Raw genomic sequence first — 25,793 nt, 5'->3', positions numbered from 1 at the left:
ATCGGGTAACTAAGGGACCTTAGTTACCCGATGTGTATAATGGTTACCAGCGTTCACGGGCTCCGTCAAGATCCCAGCATCGCAAGGTTATGTCTGGCGCTGCTGGGATCGTGACGGAGCCGGTGTAGAAGCAAGCGATATCCCAGGATGTTGAGTGTGTGGATGTGATGTGTGAGGTGTGTGTGAGAGTGAGTGTGATCTGATGTGTGTGTGTGTACTCACCTGGGAGTCGGAGCTCCGTGTCAGTTGGGCCAGAGCGAGCGTGCATTGCGTGAGGGGGCGGGGCCTGCAGAGAGCTGGGGCGAGAGGCCAATCCGTGGGGGCGGGCGGGGCCATGGCGAGCCCAGTGGCCAATCAGCTTTGTGTCACCGTAAGGACACAATTTTGGAGCATGACAGACAGACAGACAGAATAAGGCAATTATATATATAGATAATTTAGACAGGACTTTCTGAGGGCAGTTTTGTTTGCGTAATCAAAGATTCAAAAGTGGAAAGGTCCCTTTGGGGCAGCCCATTTGGTAAGTGATCCCGTACCGCTAACTTTAGTCTTTCATATTGAAGGAAGTTGAATGAGTTTGGGGCTATGATCTTATTAAGCGGAGTCAGGGGTGTTAATGTTCCATCCTCTAACACTAGTTCCACTGGCATAGTGAGTGTATCAAGCTGATCAGGAGTGCGTGATTGTGTGCTATCTGAGGACAGCCCCGACAAATCCATTATTCGGATTATCGGGGAAGGTGGGGGAATAAGATAATCTGCATGTTTTGTCCAAGTTTGAAGCGCGTTCTTAAGGAGGTGGTAGGTTCTCCCTGTGTTTGCAGTATTCTGGGTTTCCTCCCATACTCCAAAGACAATACTGATAGGGAGGTTAGATTGTGAGCCCCAATGGGGAAAGTGTTGCTGATGTATTATATTATATATTTATATATAATATATATATATTGCTGATGTATTATAGTATTATATATTATGTATTATATAAATGAATTATAATAATGTTATCCACAGGAATAATTATTTAATAAATTCAGTGGCAAATGAAATAGAAAATAAAGTGCAAGGCACAATCTGGGATTTGTGTAAACTTGTTTCTGCAATGCTATGGGATCCCAGTATGTAGAGACGCTCGCCTATGTCTTCTGTAGGCTCGGGATCACTCACATTTCAAAGTCTCCATAGCTGTTGATTTGACAAATGTGGCTTCCGCATTTACACCTGTACTTACTGCGCCCTCTGGGACGGGTACACAAGGGGAAGACGTGCCGATTATTACAGCCTGTGGTGGTGGTGATAATTTTGCTGCTTTTATCCATTTCTCATCATAGGTACAGATATATGAATTGGAGGAACACAAGATCGAGACCTGGAGGGGTACGATCGTCACTTTTATTACAGTGTAACTCTTGCATGGCTGCCTTGGGAGAAGAGCATTTAATTTTAATTGTGGAATATGCACAATTTTTTTTTATATTTTTTTTAATTTTGGGGGTGGAGGGGCTTAAAGCTGCTAAAGTAGACAATAAACCAGGCTAGCATCTGCTTTACACTGCATATATTAATACATTAGGTTAATGCAACTGCTGTTAATTAAAAATGTGTCTAAATACTTTACTCATCAGAAGCCTGATCATCTTAGTCTGAATTTATCCACTATCCGGTCTAGTAGCAGTCAGGTTGTGCTTTTTGTTCACTGATGTAAAATGTAAGAATTATAATAATTTTTTTTTTAATTTATTTATTTCTACAGAATTGTATTTGCAAGAAACCTTCAAGCCTTTAGTGAATATAACTCCAGATGCAAGGTAAGGGATATAGATGGTTGTGTTAGCAGCGGCGCAGTCTTCTTGCTAGAAAGCAGATGTCCTCGAGGGCACACACGCTGTCATTTTGCATTTTGTTTAGATCTACAGTGAATCGCAGCTCCGTATACTATTGCTACTAGGGGTGAATTCATGCAAAATTAATTAAATGCTGCTTATTTTACGGCACAGGTTTGTGCACAGAAAATGCTTACCAGACTAAAGTACGGGCCTAATGGATGAGATGATACCATTTACATCCGCGCAAAACAGAATAATTTTTCAATGAAATTCACTTGTGTTGTGGATTTTCATTACAATAAACAGCCCATCTATTTCTGATGCAAGAAGGCGGAAAAAAGGAAATCTGCAGTTAAATCCTTGTTTTATGGAATCTGCTGCAGAGAACTTGTTTGGACCCTCACAAATATCTATAACTTGTATGTTATGTGTCCGTGCTGGAGGCCATCAAAAAATATTATCTGTCTAGTGATGAGCGAGCAATATTATGCTTTGGTGCTGGGTACTTGTCACAATTCATGATGGGTGAAGTGAACCCGAACTCTAATATTCGTGCTCCGTACCTGACACCTAGTGTCCGTGCACAGACCCTGACCACTGACTCCTCAGAAAAGTCCATGTTATTGTTTGAGTTCAGCCGCTTGGGTGAGGGGAAAAAAAAAACCCCAAAAAACAAAATTGGGATTAAACCAGGACGATTACACTTGCAGAGCTTCCGTGCAGCTGTCACACTGCTTCTGGGTCCACTCATTAATCATTAAATCTTATGAATATTCACTGCTTCCCCCTTCCAGCCTGTGATGGTGTCTGTGATTGGTTTCCCTCACAGCTGTCTGGGTCCCTGAAATGAGTGTAAAAATAAATAATTGTGAAAGAAAAAATGGCGTAGGGTCCCCCCGTATTTTGATACCTAGCGCAGATAAAGCAGACAGATGGAGGTTGTAGCCCCCAGCTGTGTGCATTATTTTGGCTGTGTATCAAAATATTAGGGACCCCCATACTGTGTTTTTGTCATAGATTTTTAAGTAATAAAAAATGCAGTGTGGTCTGCCCCAATTTTAATACCCAGACAAGATAAAGCAGACAGCTGAGGGCTGGTATTCTCAGGCTGGGGAGGCCCATGGTTATTTGGGCTCTCTCCAGGCTAAAAATAGCAGCCCACAGCCGCCCGAGAATTGGCGCATCCAATAGGTGCCCCAATCTTGGCACTTTACCCAGCTATTGCCATGTTCTCACATTTACATGATTTAAGAAGCAGATTTTAAGCATTTATTTATTTTTTTTTATGTGAATTTTGGCACAAATCACACAAAAACAAACTGAACATACCAGTCAAATTTTAAAATAAAATGATTGTCTATTGCATTTTATTCCTTTACAAACAAACCAATTGTGGTCCTAAGACTTAGAAATAAAAAAACAAACCTACCATGCTAGACTTTGTCCAACCCGGACGTAGTTAGCGATAAGAGACTGTTCCTCCCGGCTCAGACGAACATTACTTCTGCAGTCAATCAGCTGCCCCTGATTAGCTGCAGTATTCACCTTACACCTCCTGCTGACAGTGCCTTTGTCAGGACCACCGTTGTCCATTTGTAAAGTAATAAAATGTAGTGGACTGCCTCTTATTAAAAGCACATATTGTTTGCATCCTACAGCTAGAATTGTAGACTTGTCAGGGTGTTCTGTATCCAGTACTATTGTGTAATGCAGAGTTGTTCTCGCCTGTGTTTGTTTCCCACGCAGCCTATATGATGCGGTATATTCACTAATCAAGAACAAAATCCACAGATTACCGGTAATCGACCCAGTAAGCGGGAATGCACTTTATATACTCACCCACAAGCGAATCCTCAAGTTTCTTCAGCTTTTTGTAAGTTAAACAGGAATCTTCTCGTTTTTTGTTACTGTCTATTTATAAGTGGGAACCATCTGCAGTGATGGCTGAATCAGTCATCCGTCTGGACACACGGCTGTAGCTCCGCTGCTGATCTCTGCACTCTCAGACTTTGCGATAAATGCTCCGGGAATCATTTTAATATGGTGTAATGTATTTAGCACTGGTGTGACCAAGGTCTAAACCAAGTTATCGCTTCTCAGCACTTAAGGTTTTGCGTCATAACATCTGTACAAGTGGAGATGTTCCATGAATTCTCCATTGCCCTCATTATCACGTAGAGATGCTATAAGGCTATGTGCACACAATGCAGATTTGGTGCAGACATTTTCTGCATGAAATCTGCACCTTTTGACACACAAATGCACCGAAAACACTTTTTTTTTTTTTTTTTTTTTTGTCCCAATGACCCAACTCCTGCAACCTTCTCTTGTGTTTTGCTCCTTTTTTTTTTTTTTGGCCCCCCCAATAATATCTATGGCCTCTTTCACACATACATGCAATTAATGCATGTGTATGACTGTCTATGAAGAAGGTATGCAAGGCCATCCATGTGTTCGTATGTGTGTTCTAGGTGTGCTAGACGTGTGACACCCGGATAGCACATGGACAGCATGAACTTGTATACCTGCATGTCCATAGCGCTGCCATCACTTCCGGGTCCACAGTTAGTGCAGTGAATATTCATGAGCATAATGAGCAGGACACGGAAGCAACAGCAGCACCAGAGACAGATAAGTATAAAAATTTAGTGACGTGTTTTTCTCCTGTATGTGTCACACAGCTCACATCAGTGTGTGGTCTGTGTGACACCCGTGCTGCCGGAGGAAAACTGACATGTGGCCTTGTGGAGCGCACACACGATCCGTATGAAAACACAGACATGTGAGTAAACCCATTGAGTTTAATGGGTCTACATGTGTCTGTATTTCCAGTACATGCGAAAACACACGTACCGGAGACATGGATTTGTGAAGGAGGCCTAGTTATGATTTCTGTCCATTTGCATAAAATTGCAATTTTAATAGGTGATTTGGATATTCGTTACAGGTGTCAGAAATGCCAAAGCCTGCCTTCATGAAGAAAAACCTAGAGGAACTTGGGATCGGGACGTACCACAACATTGCCTTCATACATCCCCACACTCCCATCATCAAAGCTTTGAATATATTTGTAGAACGACGAGTTTCTGCTTTGCCGGTAGTGGATGAGTCGGGTAAGATCAGCACGTCCTCTATATTATCACATTATTGTTGTTCTTGTTATCACATTATTAATTGTATTAATTAGGATTTCTAATACTTCTGTACCTACATGGAGGGACTTATTCCCCCCCCCTCCCCCCCATACATCCTTTTATATTTGAGTTTAGTGCTGGTGGTGATGGGTCCAAAGCCTGAGGTTGCATTGCTAGTCAGAGTGGTCATCGCCATTCTCATCAATGTGCTATATTGCTATAAGACATACTGTGGTTACATATCCAGCAAAACTGATCCCTGGCTTTGAAAGCCTCAGCATGTTCTGTGCTGTTCGACTTTGTTCACATCTATGATTATATTTCTGTCATGAGGACAAAAAGCTGAGAATGACAACAGGACTGTAATCATCATATGATGCATAAAAATGGCAGTGATCCAACCTTACTGACTCCATGTCTCAGTTAGGTTTCCATCGTTTTACCGCTTTTTTTTTTTTTCTCTTCAGTATTACACCTGCCACTTCCGGATGTACGAGGATTCTTTTCCGCCTTCCCAAAGACCTTGTTTTTCAATTGTTACACACGTTAGATTGGCCATTGTTCCCCTGACCTGAATTTAACATCCTTCTATACGGCCATTATACTGTTGTATTCAGGTCAGAGGACTCACGGCCGGGCATCGTAGGCCACACCGACTTCAAATTTTGGACATTTGAAACCGGCCTTGCACGTAAGACCGCCTTATGGCCCGATCTGTACAGGACCAGACATAATAATGAGGACTTCATATCAATCTTCATTGCACCGTTCAAGACATCTTATATTTACTTCTATAACAAGTGGTTTTCTTTGTTTCATTTTAGGTAAAGTAGTGGATATTTATTCTAAATTTGATGTTATTGTAAGTATATATCCTTTGTTTTATAACTTATTTTTTTATTTTCCTTCATTTCTAATTTTGTGGATAAGTTTATTCTTATACTTTGCTGGGTTAATGTACTTCTCTAGCAGGGGTTATAAATGAAGAGATGACACTTTTACTACTTCACGTTGTATCAGTGTCCAGCTTGTATTGGTGTAAATTTGGTGTGCCCTCTAAATAACTCAACACAGAGCCATTAATGTCTAAACTGCTGGCAAGAAAAGTGAGTACATCCCGAAGTGAAAATGACCCAGTTGTGCCCAAAGTGTCAATATTGTGTGGCAAACATTATTTTCAACCATTGCTTTAACTCTTGGGCATGGAGGTCACTAGAGCTTCACAGGAGCTGCTGGATCCTCTTCCATCCTCCATGATGACATCACGGAGCCGGTGGTTGTCAGACCTTTCATTCTTCCACCTTCTGCTTGAGGAGGCCCCACATATTTCCAATAGAGTTTAGGACTGGAGACATGCTTGGCCGGTCCAGCACCTCTACCCTCAGTTTCTTTAGCAAAGCAGTGGTTGTCTTGGAGGTGTGTTTTCGGTTGTTATTTTGGAATACTGTCCTGTGGCCCAGTTTCCAAAGGGAGGGGATCATGCTCTGCTTCAGTATGTGTTGGCATTCATGGTTCACGCAATGAACTGTAGCTCTCCACAGCCGGCAGCACTCATGCAGCCCCAAACCATAAACCATGACACTTTCACCAACATGCTTGACTGTAGGCAGGACACACTTGTTTTTGTACTTCTCACTTTGTTGCCACCACACACGCTTGACACCATCTGAACCAAATAACTTTTATCTAGGGATCATCAGACCACTGGATATGGTTCCAGTAATCTATGTCCTTAGTCTGTGTCATGACTGTAGATTGACTCTGACAGGGTTAAGTCAGGTGAGAGGGCGTCCGTTCTGTTGTGCCTCGTTCCGGGACTCCTGTCCCCTTAATATAGTTTGGAGTCCTCTGGAACGCCGCTAGTAATAGTTCCTGCTCTGCAGCGTGCGCAACTGGTTCTTGTGAGTTATCCCTGATCCATCCCGCTCCGCTAACCTCTCCCTGACCTCCGTTTCACTTGTACTGTTTGTCTGCTCTGTCTCCCAGACCCCAGTCCTTTTTCTGTGTCTCGGTCCCCTCACTCTCTTCTTTTGTACTTGCTCTCCAGGCCTCTGACCCCCGGTAACGTTTCCTGACCATGGCTCTGCTTCCCCTTTTTAGCTTCTGATGTGACCTCTTGGCTCCTGACCCTCGTGCTTACACCTTTTTACAGCTTGCTCACTCCCTTGTTCAGACATGACTTTCTGGTTAAGACTTGGGCTTGCTGACTAACCTTTCACTGGTCTGTGCCCCCTTGTGGGCTTTAGTAGAACTCCAAAAGAGCAGTTAGATCTCCATTCTGCTTCTGCGCTCCCTGGTGGAAGCCTGACAGTCTGTTTTTCAAACTGGGCTTTCTTGTGCATAATCTTTAGAAGAGTCCTCCTTCTGGGATTTATTTTTCAGATCTACAGAGAATTCTTTCCCATGAGGAGCCATGTTGAACTTCCAGTGACCGGTATGAGGGGGGGTGAGCAATTAACACTAAATGTAACACATCTGCTCCTCATTCACAGCTGAGACCTTTATAGCACTAATGAGTCACATGACACCAGGGAGGAAAAATGGCTAATTGGGCAGAATTTGACCATTTTCACTTTAAAGGTATACTCCCTTTTTTTGTTGTCAGTTTAGACCTTAATGGCTGAGTGAGTTATTTAGGACACACCAAACTTACTGTTATACAGTGCTGGCCAAAAGTATTGGCACCCCTGCAATTCTGTCACATAATACTCTGTTTCTTCTTGAAAATGATTGCAATCACAAATTCTTTGGTATTATCTTCATTTAATTTGTCTTCAATGGAAAAAAAAATAAAAAAAATTGCCATAAAGCCAAATTGGATATAATTCCACACCAAACATAAAAAAGGGGGTGGACAAAAGTATTGGCACGGTTTGGAAAAATAATGTGATGCTTCTCTAATTTGTGTAATTAACAGCACCTGTAACTTACCTGTGGCACCTAACAGGTGTTGGCAATAACTAAATCACACTTGCAGCCAGTTGACATGGATTAAAGTTGACTCAACCTCTGTCCTGTGTCCTTGTGTGTACCACATTGAGCATGGAGAAAAGAAAGAAGACCAAAGAACTGTCTGAGGACTTGAGAATCCAAATTGTGAGGAAGCATGAGCAATCTCAAGGCTACAAGTCCATCTCCAAAGACCTGTCCGTTCCTGTGTCCACGGTGCGCAGTGTCATCAAGAAGTTTAAAGCCCATGGCACTGTGGCTAACCTCCCTAGATGTGGAAGGAAAAGAAAAATTTACGAGCGATTTCAACGCAAGATTGTGCGGATGCTGGATAAAGAACCTCGACTAACATCCAAACAAGTTTAAGCTGCCCTGCAGTCCAAGGGTACAACAGTGTCAACCTGTACTATTTGTCGGCATCTGAATGAAAAGGGACTGTATGGTAGGATACCCAGGAAGACCCCACTTCTTACCCCGAGACATAAAAAAGCCAGGCTGGAGTTTGCCAAAACTTACCTGAGAAAGCCTAAAACGTTTTGGAAGAATGTTCTCTGGTCAGATGAGACAAAAGTAGAGCTTTTTGGGAAAAGCCATCAACCTAGAGTTTACAGGAAAAAAAAAAGAGGCATTCAAAGAAAAGAACACGGATTCCTGATGTTTTGGGGTTGCTTTGCTGCCTCTGGCACTGGACTGCTTGACCGTGTGCATGGCATTATGAAGTCTGAAGACTACCAACAAATTTTGCAGCATAATGTAGGACCCAGTGTGAGAAAGCTGGGTCTTCCTCAGAGGTTATGGGTCTTCCAGCAGGACAATGACCCAAAACACGCTTCAAAAAGCACTAGAAAATGGTTTGATAGAAAGCACTGGAGACTACTAAAGTGGTCAGCAATGAGTCCAGACCTGAATCCCATAGAACACCTGTGGAGAGATCTCAAAATGGCAGTGTGGAGAAGGCTCCTTCAAATCTCAGGGACCTGGAGCAGTTTGCTAAAGAAGAATGGTCTAAAATTCCAGGAGAGCATTGTAAGAAACTCATTCATGGTTACCGGAAGCGCTTCTTCGCCGTTATTTTGGCTAAAGGTTGTGCAACAAAGTATTAGCCTAAGGGTGCCAATACTTTTTGTCTGGCCCATTTTTGGAGTTGTGTGAAATGATTTGATTTTTGTTTCATTCTCTTTTTGTGTTTTTTCATTGCAAGTAAAATAAATGATAATGCTAAAGAATTTGTGATTGCAATCATTTTCAAGAAGAAACTGAGTATTATCTGACAATTGCAGGGGTGCCAATACTTTTGGCCAGCACTGTGCAAGCTGTACACTGACTACTGTACATTGATACAATGTAAGATCTTCAGTGTTCCATGATAATAGATAAAATTACAGAAATGAGATGTATTCATAATTTAGTGTATCACAAAAGTATGTCAATTACATCCATTTACCTTATACATTGGGAGCTTTTACCTATGGTATGAGTGAAACAAGCTGCATTCATTTAATTTCTTTGGTCTGAGGTTTGCAGGTAATGGGCCTACGGTTTTTGGAGAGATTTCACACCTCGCACTACACGTTATCATGGTGTCAAAATTACTAGATGTTTGAAAATTAAGAGTTAATATAGAATAATCTCCTTGTGAACTCCGTAGATACATCTGGTGAATGCTGCTGACTGTCGCCAATCAGACGGTTAATGCCTGTAATATACTGGGCGCTTTGTATTTTCTGCTATTTTACAGTAGTTTATTGTCACATCTGGTTATAGTCCATTTTTAGCTGACCACCTTTTTGAAGGGGTTGTCGATTTTTGGACAGCTATATTTGGTTACAAGGGATTGAGGGATGGGGAGGATTGAGGGATGGGGAGGATAAACCCCCAGAGATCAACGGTAATCTTTAATGGTGCCCAGTAGCAGCTGGTTAAAGGGGATATTCCTGGTCTGCTCGCTTGCACGTTGTGAGGAGAGCAGGGCCGGTGATGTGGCTTCTGACGCCTATCGTGTACAGGTCCTGGTAGCGATCAGTAGACGTGGCTGGCCCAATCTCCTCCTGGTGTGGAAGGAGTGTGGCCAGAATAAACATACAAAGTCCCAGGATTGCTACCAGAGGCTAAATGAATAAAAACAAAAAAGTGAGCCGGAGTATGAGATGGCATACATGGAGCTTGTGAGCTCATGTTCACACTGGCCATGAGACAAAGAGAAACCAAGGAAAAAATTGTGAAAACATACCCTGCTGTAACTAAATAAAAGCATAGTGCATATAAACATAGGGTACTTAGTAAACGCTGTTTTTGATCAAAAAAAGCATAAAGCTATCCCACCAAACGTCAAGGTGTACCCAGTTGGGATAGTACCTACACTCTCTAATATTAAAACCTTACCATGGGTCTAAAATAGGCCTCAATGTGGCTAAGGGCTGAGAGCGACCGGGTCCCAACAGGACACACACAGTCAGGGGGATTCACAGAATGAAATGTCCAGCTCGCTGAGAAGGGGGCCACTCCCGGTTTGTACTGAATACAAAAAAACTACATAAAAACAAAAATGTGAGCCAGAGTATGAGATGGTATACATGGAACTTATGAGACCATGTTCACACTGGCCATGAGACAAAGAGAAACCAAGGAAAAAATTGTGAAAACATGTATACCATCTCATACTCCGGCTCACTTTTTTGTTTTTATGTAGTTTTTTGTATTCAGTACAAACAGGGAGTGGCCCCCTTCTCAGCGAGCTGGACATTTCATTCTGTGAATCCCCCTGACTGTGTGTGTCCTGTTGGGACCCGGTCGCTCTCAGCCCTTAGCCACATTGAGGCCTATCTTAGACCCATGGTAAGGTTTTAATATTAGAGAGTGTAGGTACTATCCCAACTGGGTACACCTTGGCGTTGGTGGGATAGCTTTATGCTTTTTTTGATCAAAAACAGTGTTTACTAAGTACCCTATGTTTATATGCACTATGCTTTTATTTAGTTACAGCAGGGTATGTTTTCACAATTTTTTCCTTGGTTTCTCAGAGGCTAAATGAAGACTAACATGGTGCCATTAAAATATCTGTGTTTTTCCATTGGCAGCACCGATTGTTGTAGGTTCTCCAGAGACCAAATTGCACATTATTCTTACAGTGACTCTCACTAATTAAAGGGGGCTTAGCTTGGTGTGTAATGTATAGGACTACAGGGGATCCGTGTTTGGTGGGTGTCCCACTGGGTCATAGGTTTTATGCACAATGGGCTCTTTTCTACCGTCATCTCCTTATAATTATCCGTACTTTTAATTGACAGAGGCATAATTCATTTTCAGAACCTTGCTGCTGAGAAAACCTATAACAACTTAGACATCACGGTGACGCAGGCGCTGGAACACCGCTCACAGTATTTCGAAGGGGTCGTGAAATGCAATAAGCTAGAAACACTGGAGACTATTGTGGACCGAATAGTCAAAGCGGAGGTAAGCAGTTCATCTCTTATACTCATGGGGTTAATGGGGAAATTATCACCAAATATGTAAATGGGGGAAAAAAGCATCACACAGCTCTGTTAAAAGCAAGCCCGTTTATCATACTGCACAGTGAACAGCATAAATGATAGGGTGCCAATACATGTGTAATACCCCTCCCCCACACACACACACACACACACACACACACACACACAAAACTAATGTGGTTTTCTCATGACCGACATCAAAGGACTATCCACAGGCTTTCATATAAAAAACAGCCATACTTGCCAATATCTGGTCACAGTAACAATATACTGCAGGATTCAGACCGGCCCTAATGGTGAGAGGTGAAGGAAACACAGGCACAACATACTGATGAACAATCACTCACACACAGTCCACTCATGGATATGGCTTGATAACGTGCCAGTGATGGCAGGCATGGTGCGCTACATGTGTACAACAGCCTATTGGTCACAACCATACCCTACCATGCCATATTATCTGACGGGTGTGTGACCTCAGATTCTCTGTAGTGTAGGTTCTGATTCTCCCACCATTCAAGCAAGTATAAAACCATCAATGAGTGGAGAGGTAACGGTGCTTGTGCCAACTTTCTCCATTCATTGCTGTAGGCGTTCTAATTCAGCAAAGCACATACTCTTGGCTGTATCCAAAACTCCCCCAGCAATGAATGGAGAGTTGGTGCATGGGCTGCTGCCTCTCCGAGCCGGAGATAGGTGTGGGATCCTATAGATGCCTTCATGTCTTTTATCAAAGAACATTATTGAATAAACTGGGGGAGAATTCAAGGGTTTTATTGGATAAACCAGTAATTACTATAGTAATTATACTGAGAAAGTGATGCTGCTCACCTTGTGGGATTGTGGCCACAACACCAGAAAAGCCTTTGATTAAAGATGTTCCAGCTGCTGCGTCCCCAACAGGTTGGAGGCTCCAATGGGGTTGCAATATAGTGGAGAAACCGTGTGATCTGCGCTGCTGGTTTTCGTATCCACGGTACAAGGTCCAATATACTTTGTGACTGAAGATGGTTTTACTCTGTTCTCCATACTGTTCTCATGGGGAAATACGGTTCTATATTTTTAATAAAAGTTTAACCTGATGACAAAAAAAAGTCCAATATGTGATATCGGGGTGCTGTGCAGTTCTATTGTCTGTGCTTAAACTTCTACGGAGATCCATTATTGTGGCTCCTGAAGAAGTAGATTAACTTTGAAATGTACTGACAATGAAATCACACAGACACCCGAATACCACATATTGGACTTTATGTGGATACGAAACAAGCAGCACGGCTAACAAACTTTCTCCACAATGCAGATAACTTAATAAAAAATATCTTTAGTTACAAAAATCTTTAGTTACATTATGTGCACCCCCAAACAATTCCTTTGGGGATAGATGTATATACGGACGGGCGGACGGGCGGATGGACGCGCGGACAGACACATTTGGACAGTGACAAAAGTTTTGTTATTTTAGCTGTTTACAAAAACATGTTCAGAAATACAATTATCTATTTATATATATATATATAGATATAGATATAGATATAGATATATAGATATAGATATATAGATATAGATATAGATATATAATATGGGCTGAAAGTGCACACTCACAGCTGCAATATGAGCGTTTTCACATTTTCACATCCAAATCGGAGAAAGGGTTTAGGAATCCTAGCTCTGTAATGCATAGCCTCCTCTTTTTCAAGGGACCAAAAGTAATTGGACAAGGGACTCTAAGGGCTGCAATTAACTCTGAACGCGTCTCCCTCGTTAACCTGTAATCAATGAAGTAGTTGAAAGGTCTGGGGTTGATTACAGGTGTGTGGTTTTGCATTTGGAAGCTGTTGCTGTGACCAGACAACATGCGGTCTAAGGAACTCTCAATTGAGGTGAAGCAGAACATCCTGAGGCTGAAAAAAAAGAAAAAATCCATCAGAGAGATAGCAGACATGCTTGGAGTAGCAAAATCAACAGTCGGGTACATTCTGAGAAAAAAGGAATTGACTGGTGAGCTTGGGAACTCAAAAAGGCCTGGGCGTCCACGGATGACAACAGTGGTGGATGATCGCCGCATACTTTCTTTGGTGAAGAAGAACCCGTTCACAACATCAACTGAAGTCCAGAACACTCTCAGTGAAGTAGGTGTATCTGTCTCTAAGTCAACAGTAAAGAGAAGACTCCATGAAAGTAAATACAAAGGGTTCACATCTAGATGCAAACCATTCATCAATTCCAAAAATAGACAGGCCAGAGTTAAATTTGCTGAAAAACACCTCATGAAGCCAGCTCAGTTCTGGAAAAGTATTCTATGGACAGATGAGACAAAGATCAACCTGTACCAGAATGATGGGAAGAAAAAAGTTTGGAGAAGAAAGGGAACGGCACATGATCCAAGGCACACCACATCCTCTGTAAAACATGGTGGAGGCAACGTGATGGCATGGGCATGCATGGCTTTCAATGGCACTGGGTCACTTGTGTTTATTGATGACATAACAGCAGACAAGAGTAGCCGGATGAATTCTGAAGTGTACCGGGATATACTTTCAGCCCAGATTCAGCCAAATGCCGCAAAGTTGATCGGACGGTGCTTCATAGTACAGATGGACAATGACCCCAAGCATACAGCCAAAGCTACCCAGGAGTTCATGAGTGCAAAAAAGTGGAACATTCTGCAATGGCCAAGTCAATCACCAGATCTTAACCCAATTGAGCATACATTTCACTTGCTCAAATCCAGACTTAATACGGAAAGACCCACAAACAAGCAAGACCTGAAGGCTGCGGCTGTAAAGGCCTGGCAAAGCATTAAGAAGGAGGAAACCCAGAGTTTGGTGATGTCCATGGGTTCCAGACTTAAGGCAGTGATTGCCTCCAAAGGATTCGCAACAAAATATTGAAAATAAAAATGTTTTGTTTGGGTTTGGTTTATTTGTCCAATTACTTTTGACCTCCTAAAATGTGGAGTGTTTGTAAAGAAATGTGTACAATTCCTACAATTTCTATCAGATATTTTTGTTCAAACCTTCAAATTAAACGTTACAATCTGCACTTGAATTCTGTTGTAGAGGTTTCATTTCAAATCCAATGTGGTGGCATGCAGAGCCCAACTCGCGAAAATTGTGTCACTGTCCAAATATTTCTGGACCTAACTGTACATACATACATTGATTTTCTGAAAATGAGAAATGGTCAAAAATGCAGTGCTTTCAGAAAAGAACCAGTTCATAATCCTTTACAAACCACAATTCTAATGTTTTAACTCTGGAAGAGATCAGAAATCAATATTTTTTTGGAATAACCATGATTTTTAATCCCAGCTCTCATGCATCTTGGCATGCTTTCCACCAGTCATTCACACTGTTTTTGGGTGATGATATGCCCGTCCTGGCAGTAGGATGAGATGTGCTGTGGTTGGAATTCACCTGACGCTGGAATAGACATGTAGAGAAGCTGATTTTTAGAAGACTGTGCAGTGGTCTCTTTATTTTTGCCAGAGCTGTATTATACACACTCTAGTTCTGCAGAAGACAACTCCTGACATTTTGGCTTTCACACATCTGGTTTTTGCTGTGCGCATAATCCGCCTCTTTGCAGAAAAAACGCAACCGTTTTTTGGGGGTTTTTTTGCCGCCGGTTGCGTTTTTTTCATCATAGACTTTCATTAGTGCCGGATTGTGCCGCATGGCCTTGCGTTCGGTCCGGTTTTTGCCGGATGCGGCATATTTAGCCCATGCGGCGGCCGGATGGAACGTTGCCTGGCACGTTTTTTTGTCCGGCGAAAAAAACCGCATTGCGACGCATCCGGCCAATGCGGCGCTTTTTTCCAATGCATGCATATGGACGCCGGATGTGGCAAAAATCGTATCCGGCCACCGCATGCGGGGTTTTTTTGCACTGCGCATGCTCAGTAGCGTGCCGCAACAGACAAACTGACAGGCCGCATGTAAAAACTTATGCAAAGGATGCGGGGTTTTTTTCGCCGCATCCGTTGCATAGGTTTTAGAGTCGGATTTAGTCGCACTGCTAAAACCGGATGTGTGAAAGCGGCCTTAGTGGAACACTAAGTAATGGCTTTTGAAATAGGGCTGTATTAAAAAAAAAAAAAAAAAAAAAAAACCTGAAAACTAAAATAGGTCATGTCATTAAAGGGGGGCTTCCAAGACCTTTTACAATTTAGTAGAATTTCCTTTTAAAATAGGGCAGACCTCCGGCTTCCCCCACTGATCTGATATATACAACTTGTGTTATCAAATATGGAACATTTTACCAGATGGCAAGTAAGTCCTGAATCCCGGCTCCTCCACTTATTTCGTGCTATAAACAGCAGCATACATTTTTTTTTTTTTTTTTTTTTTTGGTCGGTATGTTATTGCTGTGTATGAAGGTGTAAGTGTCTGGCTGTCTCATGGAAATGGCTCAGCCAGCCTCCTTCACTGTCTAAGGTAATGCACAGATGGAGAATGGCAGTGTTTCAACTGGTGAAGGGCCTGGCTAACAATCTCATTGACCTGGTTAAAGGGTTATTCTCATCTCAAAGATCCTATCCCAATATGTAGTAAGCCTGATATTCGCAAATGCCTCCAATTTTAAAATACAATATAGTTCTTCTGATATAGCTATGTCTGTTACCTCATGTGCAGGGCATTGCAGCATAGATGTCAATCGTTATGTCCACTCATATTGTGGCAGTTAAGTCATTTAGTTGCTTGTGATTGTAACCATGGATACCTAAGCTGCAATACCCTGCACATGAGGTAAGAGAAGAATTCTATTTCAAAAGGGAGGTAACTAATAATGATTATTTATTCTTATTATTCCTACTACATATATTTGGATATAATTTTGGAGATGGAATACCCCTTTAAATAAGCCAGAGTGTCACAGCCAGTACATACTTTTGACATCAACAGTGTCTTAGTTATGGAAAGAGCCAGATAGAAGTCATTGTGCCAGTACAAGAATGGGAGAGAAAGCTCCTTCTGTGCCGAACAAGAATGCAAAAAGTGCAACTGCCAGGACCGTGATAGAGGTGCTAAAGCCGGTGTTATTGGGGAATGGTTTAAAAATTAAGGTATCTCGTATAATAATTGATGTCTTGTGCAGTATATAAATACAGCTTCTTCTAACATGTAATGTCATTGCCGGTGTTTGTACCCGTGTAATACGTTGTCCTGACTTCTCTTAGGTACACAGGCTGGTAGTTGTGAATGAGGCGCATAGCATTGTCGGCATTATCTCGCTCTCCGATATCCTACAAGCGCTGGTGCTGTCTCCTGCAGGTGGGTGATATCTCAATCATTACACCACCATTATCACAACGGTCATGTTCTCAATTTCAAGGAAATGGCACAGACTTCATTAGAGCGACAAACTGCAGTGGAAAACTCTAAACCTCCTGTGCCAGATTTTTGCCATTTTTTTTTTTTTAGATTTGACAATTTTGGTGCAAACCAGGAAAAGCAGGATGTGTGGGGTGTTGTGTGTGTGTGTGTGTGTTGTGTTTTTTTTTTTTTTTTTTTTTTTTTAGGAACTAGACCATCACCAAGGGTTAGGTCACACTGGGACTAATGCAAACCTCTCATGACACTCGGCTCGCGTTGGCAGCACAGCTGGAGCCGAGTATCATGCGAGTGTCACTGTGACTGAGGTCAGACTATGCGATCGGACCTCAGCTGCAGGGGGTGGGCTGGCACTGAGGAGGGGAGGGAGGGATTTATCTCCCTCTCTCCTCCGTAGCCGGCTATTGCCATTCTCGCACTGCACTCGCGGTGTACCGCGAGTGCAGTGCGATCTTTCTCTTGCCCCATACACTTGAATGGGTGCGAGAGAGAGTCTCACATTACAATTGCAGCATGCTGTGATTGTTTTCTCGGTCCTATTAGGGCTGAGAAATTAATAGCTCATGGGTGCTGACACACAGGCTAATATTGGTCCGAGTGGAATGCAATGTTTTATCGCATTCCACTAGGTCAGATTTTCATACTGTGTGTCTTAGGCCTAAGACCCCAAATCAAGTGAATGAAGGGGCTGTGAGTGCAGCTTCCTCCTCATTGTTTACAGTAACACTGCCAGCCATCTGGTAGTGGCTGTACCTGGAATTGCAGCTTGGTCCTTTTTTTCTTGATTGGGGCTGTGCTGCCGAGAGCCGCAGTACTGGACCCGGCCACTACAGTTTGTACACAGCCATGCCGTGAAAATAATGACTGGCATAGGAGGTGCTCCATCCCCTCCGCTATAGAGGGGCTGTGGTGGGTGTTGGACTCCCACCAATATGGTTTTGTTTTCCTAACGAAAGTATAGGCCATTAGCAACTTTGTTGTTTTCCAGGACTCTGATACTATTTTAACATAAGCTTATTCTGGAGGAAAAGGGGATGAGACCCTGGACATTTTTCAGCCATGTCTAACAAATGAGATCACTAAGCCAATTTGGGAAAAAAAATAAAACAAGAAAAACTTCAACCTTTTATTAAATTGCATAAAAACCTTGGCAGGCAGAATCCTATGTACAGTAGGCCGGCCCACACATCTCACACTGGAAAAGAGAACATTCATGCTAGCATACTGCCGAGTTACACACTCCATTGCAGATTTGCTAGCCTTTGATGGAAATTACATATCAATTGATCACAAGCTGTGATGTACAAGAGCTGTAATTTTAAGTTCTATTTTCGAATTCCATAGTACACATGAAAATAAGCCATGTTGCGATAATTTCTTAAGTGAGGAATCTGCATCTTTCTCCTCCCGGACTGATCGTTCATTCTCAAGAGTGAAAGTTATATTCAGTGAAGACAAATTCTCATGGTACAGAGATAGATGACAGTTTGTGCCCTTAATTTTCTATGGAGGGAGGAGCTGGAGGTGACAGTTAATCTTTTGAAATTGGGGAGCAATCTTCATAGAACTTCATAAGGACCAACTGTCATCTCCTATCTCAGTAATGGAAAAATCTGTCTTCACTCAATACAAACTTTACCCACAAATTATGAACGAAAGATCGGGTCAGGAGGAGAAAAGTGAATTTCTCAAGATATAACATAAATACTCAAAATTGTAATATATTAACCCCTTTTACGTGCATGTACAGCAAAGGCCATGCCCCTACCTCATCATTTATTTTTTTTTTTATTTTTTTTTTCCTCCTCACCTTTTAATTTAAAAAAAATATATAAAATGAAATCCCAGTATATGCATTTTTTACTGTCTGTACAGAACTGGGGAATCATACTGCCAGGTCAATAATATTATTATTTATTTTATTTTTTTATTTCATTTTTTTATTTCTTGTTTCACACTCTCTCACTTTTTTTTTTTTTTTTTTTCTTCTTCTTCTTCTCCAACTTCAACGCACTTGAAATCCACCCCCCCACCAGTCCTGCAAGGGAGAAAAAAAAAACCCAAAACACTCATACAGCTATGTTGATCTAAACATAAATGCATTTATGACCCTTGGAACTAAGGGAGGGCAAAAAAATAAGTTCTTTTGAACTATGTACAAAGTATGACTTTATTAAATTGTTTTCCACACATTAAATGCATAACGGGGAGTGTTGGCAGAATTCAACTTTCCTAGTGATAACCACTAATCCAGAGCTGTATTCAGAATTCTGCGGATAGCTTCTTATTAGAGACCTTGTATCTCCCTAGTATCTGTTTTGAGATGTAACCTGTACATAGTTCGTTAGAGGAGGTTGTTTTGCAATATAGATGTGCTGCCGCTCTGTTAGGATCGTCTAATAGAGAACAAGGGTGTTGTGAACCATAGAGGCCGCCCATGTAAACACTGCGGCCCCAATTCTTCAAAGCTGAGTTCCAGCAGAAAACTGTTTCAAAAGTTGCACTGGCTTTGTGTCTCTTAACGAATCAAGCACCTGCCACCTTATCAAGACCAGGGTGGAAAAACCCATGATGAATCTGGAGTCTGGTTTTGGTTTTCCCCCTAAGGCTACTTTCACACATCCGGTTTGAGCAGTGCGGCTCAATCCGGCTGTGAAACCTATGCAACGGATGCAGCGAAAACACCGCATCCTTTGCATAAGTTTTTACATGCGGCCCGTCCGTTTGTTTCCAGTTGCGGCACGCTACTGAGCATGTGCAGTGGAAGAAACCACATGCGGCGGCCGGATGCGTCTTTTCCCGCATCGCGCCGCATCCGGCGTCCATAGGCATGCATTAAAAATGCGCCGCATGCGGCAAAAACCGGACCAAACGCAAGCCCATGCGGCACAATACGGCACTAATGTAAGTCTATGCAAAAAAAAGCAACCGGCGGCAAAAAAAAACGGTTGCGGTTTTTCTGCAGAGCGCCGTATTGTGCCGCAGAGCAAAAAACGGATGTGTGAAAGTAGCCTAATGGGTGAAGACCTCTTGGACCACACGGTCTGCCTCCATTGCAACATTAGTGGCAAAGGAGGAGAATCTATTGGGGTAGACTTCTTCCAACTCTCCTACTTGGTTGATGGGTGACTGGGCACTTTTACAGCCTCATGTGGACGATTTTGGGGTATAGTCCACCACGTGGAAGGTCCCAGTGGAAATTTTATTAATGGGGCGCTTTTTTCACTGTGAAAATATTTGAGACTGCTCAGAAAGAAGGGTCAGTGGTGCTGCTGACACTTCATTTATTAATAGTTTTTTATATTTTTTTTTTTTCCTGTTTTGGGAAATTCAACGTTGTGGGTTTAGGGGTTTTGTTTTTTTGGTTTTTTTTTCTGGATTAATAGTTGATAAAATAACTGCGCTAAATTCTTTTAATTTGATTTTTTTTTTCTTTTTTCTTCTGTAGGTGCCAAAAGGAAGGAAAGTGAAGCGGACTGATCCACCCATAACCCATCATCACATTTTCTCAAGACAAAAAAAAAAACCTTGAATGACGTTTGTGTCAAACTTTCGCCTTGGAAATACTGACTACAACAAATGGGCAGAAGCTTCATATGGGGAAAGTGTAAAGTGACGGAGAGTAATGGCGCGGCTCGATGGCTTCCTTTGTAGCCATTTCTTACTGCTGTGCTGTCAGGAAGCTGTCGATGGTCATACAGCAGAATGTTCGGTTGTTGCCTGGTTATTTTTTTTTTTTTTTTTTTTTTTTTTTGACATATCAAGATGGACGTCTCTACCTGCTCTTGACCTACAAGTTTTTCAGGCGTTTGATGCTAAGGCATGGTCCTAGGCTAGTGTGCAGTGTATATATAATGCCGAAACCTCCCTTGAATGCGATGGATGTGGTGGTGTAAAAGTTAAACTCTGTAATGAATGTGAACGTCAACGAGAATTGTAAACCAGTGACTGTCGGAGATACTTGGAGCAAGGTGCCAAAGACCACCCTAGCACCAAAAGCAGTTACCACCCTCTCCCCTGTCACATTGCTGCCCGTCTACAAGCGCAGGTTCCTATGGGAGTCAAATACATGCTTAAGTGTGTGTGGGAGGGGGGGGAGCAAAGTTCCCAAATGCCTGTAGGACCATAAAGAATGTTTTCCTACTTTGTGTCCGGGCTGCAGCAATATAAGTGTAGACTGCCCAGCTGTGTTCAGTTTTTTCCCTGCTCGTCCGAAGACAAAAATATCTAGACTGTACCCTCGTTGACTGAATCTCCGCATCCCATCATGGCTGTGTAGATACGATGCCGCGTCCATCCCGCAGTGATGTCCTTTCTACTAGTTTAATGTCCCACAGATGTACGAGACACTGAACAAAAAGTATACGTTTATTTATTTTTTACATACAATTTAAAAAAAAAATAAAAATAAAAAAAATTGCACCAAAACGGTGAATCCAAAAATATGATTTCACCCTATCAATAAACGGTTGATTGTTTAAAGCGAGTGCACGTTGTTTATCGTTGTTGTGGCTCGTTGGTGAGTCTCCGATTTATCTTGCAGCTTTACCTACAAAAACTGCTATTCTGTACTGTAATGTATATAAGTTGTTCTCGAGGGGGGTTGGGAAGAAGTGCGAGAGACCCTATATACACAGATTTTGTGTAAAGTGTAAAATAATGTTTTGTAAGATTGATATATATTATTTTTTGTCTTCTGATGGGTTGGCAAAGAGTGAGTGTATATTTACTGTCACCGAGGAGGAAGGTGACGATCATTCAGTTTGCAGATGATGAAGTTATGGAAGGTGCACATTATTTACACAGGGCAATAAATATATATATAAAAATGAAATCTTTATTGTAATCTCGATGTGTATCCTCTTTGCACCCACTGTTGCCTAAAAAGCATGTTGCATGTCACTGGTGTTTTTCATTTTCGAAGGCCTCATTCAGACGTCCGTGTGTTCATACTCCAAGAGTTTCATCAGCATTTGGTCAATTTGCAATTTTTTTTTTTTTTACTATAAGTGTTTCATCAGTGGTTTTCATATATGGATAAATAAATGACCAAGCTTCTCCTATGCTGTGCAATGTTAATCTCCAACAGGATCCAGACTGCTCATTGTTGCCATCCTGTGTTTTTCATGGATCTACAGACTTGTATTAGCCCTACTTCGTGACCACGAATACGACTTAAAACGGATCTTTTTAGGCCGGTTTCACATTTGCGTCGTTTTGTCGGAAACTGAATCCAGCACAGATGCAGTATCATTCTTTTATTTACAGTGGAAGCGCGACACCATGTGGACACATGCGGTTGTGTATGACACACACAAACGCATGGTATCGCCCTTCCACTGTAAATAAATGAACTGTGCTGGATTCAGTTTCCGACAAAACGACGCCAATGTGAAACCGGCCTTGGCTATAAGTGATCTGCATTCCCCCGATGGGTGAAAAAGCAGCCGCTGCACACTAGAGTGGATACCCGGCAGCATCAGTCACTATTTGGCACAGACCATGGTCTATTAGGTTCCCTTTAATAAGGGTTTTGTCAGGTGCAATATGCACCCAGAACCACTAGCAGTAGTTCTAAAGATCCTTTATGATATGCTAATGAGAGCAGGGACTAGTTGCAAGGGTGTTATATCCCCCCAATTAATCTGCCCTTTTAGCATGTTAACATGCCCACTGCCTAGCTTCCTCAGCGGTGACGTGTCTACCTGTGTCCGTTGTCACCGCATCAGACGCCGGGTAGTGTGCATGATCAGAAGACACTGCACTTCCAATCATGCACACTATGAAGCCAGGTGTAAGCATCCTGGCTTCAGAGAAGTCTAGTGCGCGTGACTGGAAGTGTTGGGGACATCTGTTCATGAGCACTACCAGATTGCTTAGCGGTCTTGTCACCACATCAGACATGGGCAGTGAATTGCATGCCCCTGTGGCCGTGCTAAGAGGGTGGAATGAGCGCAGGAACCTAACGCCCTTGTGACTAGTCCCTGTGCTCATTAGCATATCATTTGGAATACTTTTTCTAAAGATCCTTTGTATGCTATTAGATGTTGGGATTAGAAATTTGCACCCAGAACTGCTTGTGGTTAAGGGTGGATATTGCACCTGTTCACTTTTAATATATACCTGGTGGAGGAAGGTTGAACTAGATCAGACCTGGGCAAGGGGCGGCCCGCGGGCCACATCCGGCCCGCCTGCTCTCTGTGACCGGCCCGCCCGTCTTCAGCCGGTGCAGTGGAGCCGGGCTGCAGCGTGCTGAGCAGGGAGAGATCCTATGCAGGTCCGCCGCACAGTCAGTGCAGGCAGCGGAACGCAGGAGTCTTTCCTCTGTTCCCTGCCGGCACTAATTGTCAGTGACACACGCGCGCTCTGACGTTGTCAGTACTGCGCTGCGTGTGTCATTTCAAAAGTGTGGATACATGATGACTGGTAATGAGAAAAGAGGGGACATGAGGGGAAAGGGGGCTGCAGGGTGAGGGGCATATGAGGGAAGATGGAGCTGCAGGGTGAGGGGCATATGGGGGAAGATGGAGCTGCAGGGTGAGTGGCATATGAGGGAAGATGGAGTTGCAGGGTGAGCGGCATATGAGGGAAGATGGAGTTGCAGGGTGAGCGGCATATGAGGGCTGCAGACTGACAGAAGGATGTGAAGGGGTGCAGAGTGTTTGAGAGGGGTAAGTTGGGGTACAGGCAGGGTGAGATATGTGGGCAGGGTGTGTGACATATGGGGGTGTAGTGTGTGTGATATGGGGGTGCAGGCTGTGACATATGGGGGTGTAGTATATTACAGTTGTGCTATATGGAGGTGTAGTATATTACAGGTGTGCTATATGGAGGTGTAGTATATTACAGGTGTGCTATATGGAGGTGTAGTATATTACAGGTGTACTATATTACAGGTGTAGTATATGGGGTGTAGTGATGTAGTATATTACAGGTGTACTATATGGAGGTGTAGTATATTACAGGTGTGCTGTATGGGGGTGTACTATATTACAGGTGTAGTATATGGGGTGTAGTGATGTAGTGTATCGGAGGTGTATTATATAGTGGTGGAGTATAATACAGGTGTATATGGGGGTGTACTATATTACAGGTATATGGAGGGAGTGTAGTATAATACAGGTGTAGTATATAGGGGTGTAGTGGTGTAGTTTATTACAGGTGTAGTATATGGAGGGGGTGTAGTGATGTAGTATATTGGGTAGAACTGAGGTAATTATTTTAGTCTGGCCCTCTAAACCAAACCCAATTTCTCATGCGGCCCCATGGGAAAATTAATTGCCCACCCCTGAACTAGATGGTCCTAGGGTTTTTTTTTTGTTAGGTTAGTGGGAGAAAAAAAAAAACCCAATGTAACCCCAGAGATGCTGCCGTTAATGGTGCCTACGGCATCTAGGTGAGCAACAGAGCTTTGGGCTGGCCTTGGAGTCTGCCGACTATAGTGACCTGTGCAGAAGTTAAAAATATTTGTATCACCTAAATGTTCCTAACTAAACTACTTACTAGTTTTGCTTATGTTGTGCTGTTTATAAATAGCGATCACTTTGAGATGAGGAGGGGTTTGGGGGGGGTTCCATCAAGGTCACTTCAAAACGGTACAGACCTCAAAAAATTATTTTTTTTGTTTTTGTTGTTTGTAAATGTCCTTTGTAGAAATATTGCTACTACATTATTTTTTTTTTTATATTTATTTAACCACCATAACAGCCTAGCAAAATTAACATTTCTACAGATATCTGCTTTAAATCAGCACAATGTATATGTTAGTCTTGCCACACAAAGTTAATACTTATCTGGATCAGTTTGAAATTTTGAAAATTGCAAAAGAAATTTCAATGATCAGATATTTGTATAAATCGCAACCTAAATATACCATTAACATAGTATGTGTGACAAAAAAACAGTATCAAAACCACTGGGATATATTCCAGAGTTATTGCCACATAAAGTCACACTTCAGATTTGAAAAATTAGTCGTGGACAACCACTTTATTGACCAGGCCAAAGACTACACCCTCTGATTCCACATTTCCTCCAAGTAAAACAAATAAAAGCCTATACTCTCCTCCCGTGCTGCTCCAGCGGTGTCGTAACTCTTGTTCCCAGGGCTCACATGCCGTCACATCTTCGTGTGAGCCCCGGGAACAATAGTACCGACACCGCCAAAGGAAGTGAATATAGATTTTTTTTTTAATTGTTTTTTATTATTTTACCTGGGGCAAATATGGAATCAGAAGGGGATTTTTCTAGTAGTGGACAACCCCTTTAAGGGGTTAGTGCAAAAATCCGAGATGTGTCAAGTTTTTTTTTTTTTTCTTTCTGGTATCAATGAAAAGTACGGACATACGGTTCCTCCAAAAAAAAAAAAAAAACTTCCTACATAAGCAGGTTGGTGCTTCTTACTGCACATGCCCACAGGCTCCTGTCCTAACATTCTAGGGCAGGTTTTTCTTAGTCACCCCCTTGTTTCGCTATTTTAATTTTATCTCCCTAGACAAAACTAATGATTTGCTAATGAAATGTATTTAGGAATTTATAGTGACTGTGATTGTCAATATACACTACAGTTCAAAAGTTTAGGGTCACTTATATATTTCCTTATTTTTTGAAAGAAATGTATTTTTTTTTTCTTTTCCAAGGAAGCTAACATTATATTAAACAAATACACTCTATACATTGTTAATGTAGTGTAACGTCTGGTTTTGCATGCAATATCTATATAGGCCCATTTCTAATAACCACCACTCCAGTGTTCTAATGGTACATTGTTTGCTAACTGTTTCAAGACTAATTGATGTTTAGAAAGCTCTTGGAAACCATTGTGCAGGTATGTTAGTACAGCTGAAAACAATTTTGCTGATTAGAGAAGCTATAAAACTAACCTTCCTTTGAAGGCCCAGTCACACACAACGACTTAGCAGTGATCCCGAAAACGATGCGACCTGATAGGGATCGCAGGTAAGTCGCAGGTGAGATGTCATACAGTCAGATCTTACCAGCGATGCAGGAACAATATAGGTCACAGTAGCGACCTGTATAACGATCTCAGCAGTCACTGGAACTC

The 25,793-nt window shown here is 42.2% G+C and overlaps 1 protein-coding gene across 2 annotated transcripts in view; it reads left to right on the top strand.

The window, feature by feature from the left end:
• Positions 1-21,563, top strand: part of PRKAG2 (protein kinase AMP-activated non-catalytic subunit gamma 2) — a 479,771-nt gene extending 458,208 nt beyond the window's left edge. For both annotated transcript variants that reach the window (XM_075315421.1, XM_075315422.1), the window contains 8 exons: positions 1,328-1,373; positions 1,750-1,804; positions 3,569-3,695; positions 4,770-4,935; positions 5,781-5,818; positions 11,212-11,358; positions 16,576-16,669; positions 20,178-21,563. In XM_075315421.1, the coding sequence (XP_075171536.1) occupies positions 1,328-1,373; positions 1,750-1,804; positions 3,569-3,695; positions 4,770-4,935; positions 5,781-5,818; positions 11,212-11,358; positions 16,576-16,669; positions 20,178-20,209 (705 nt within the window). In that variant the 3' untranslated portion in view covers positions 20,210-21,563. The remainder of the gene's footprint in view (positions 1-1,327; positions 1,374-1,749; positions 1,805-3,568; positions 3,696-4,769; positions 4,936-5,780; positions 5,819-11,211; positions 11,359-16,575; positions 16,670-20,177) is intronic.
• Positions 21,564-25,793: the final 4,230 nt, after the last annotated feature.

The sequence above is a fragment of the Anomaloglossus baeobatrachus genome, chromosome 6 (assembly GCF_048569485.1).
Source record: "Anomaloglossus baeobatrachus isolate aAnoBae1 chromosome 6, aAnoBae1.hap1, whole genome shotgun sequence".
Classification (NCBI taxonomy): Eukaryota; Metazoa; Chordata; class Amphibia; order Anura; family Aromobatidae; genus Anomaloglossus; species Anomaloglossus baeobatrachus.
The sequence above is the reverse complement of the archived record's forward strand: the minus strand, read 5'-3'. Positions and strand labels throughout refer to the sequence as shown.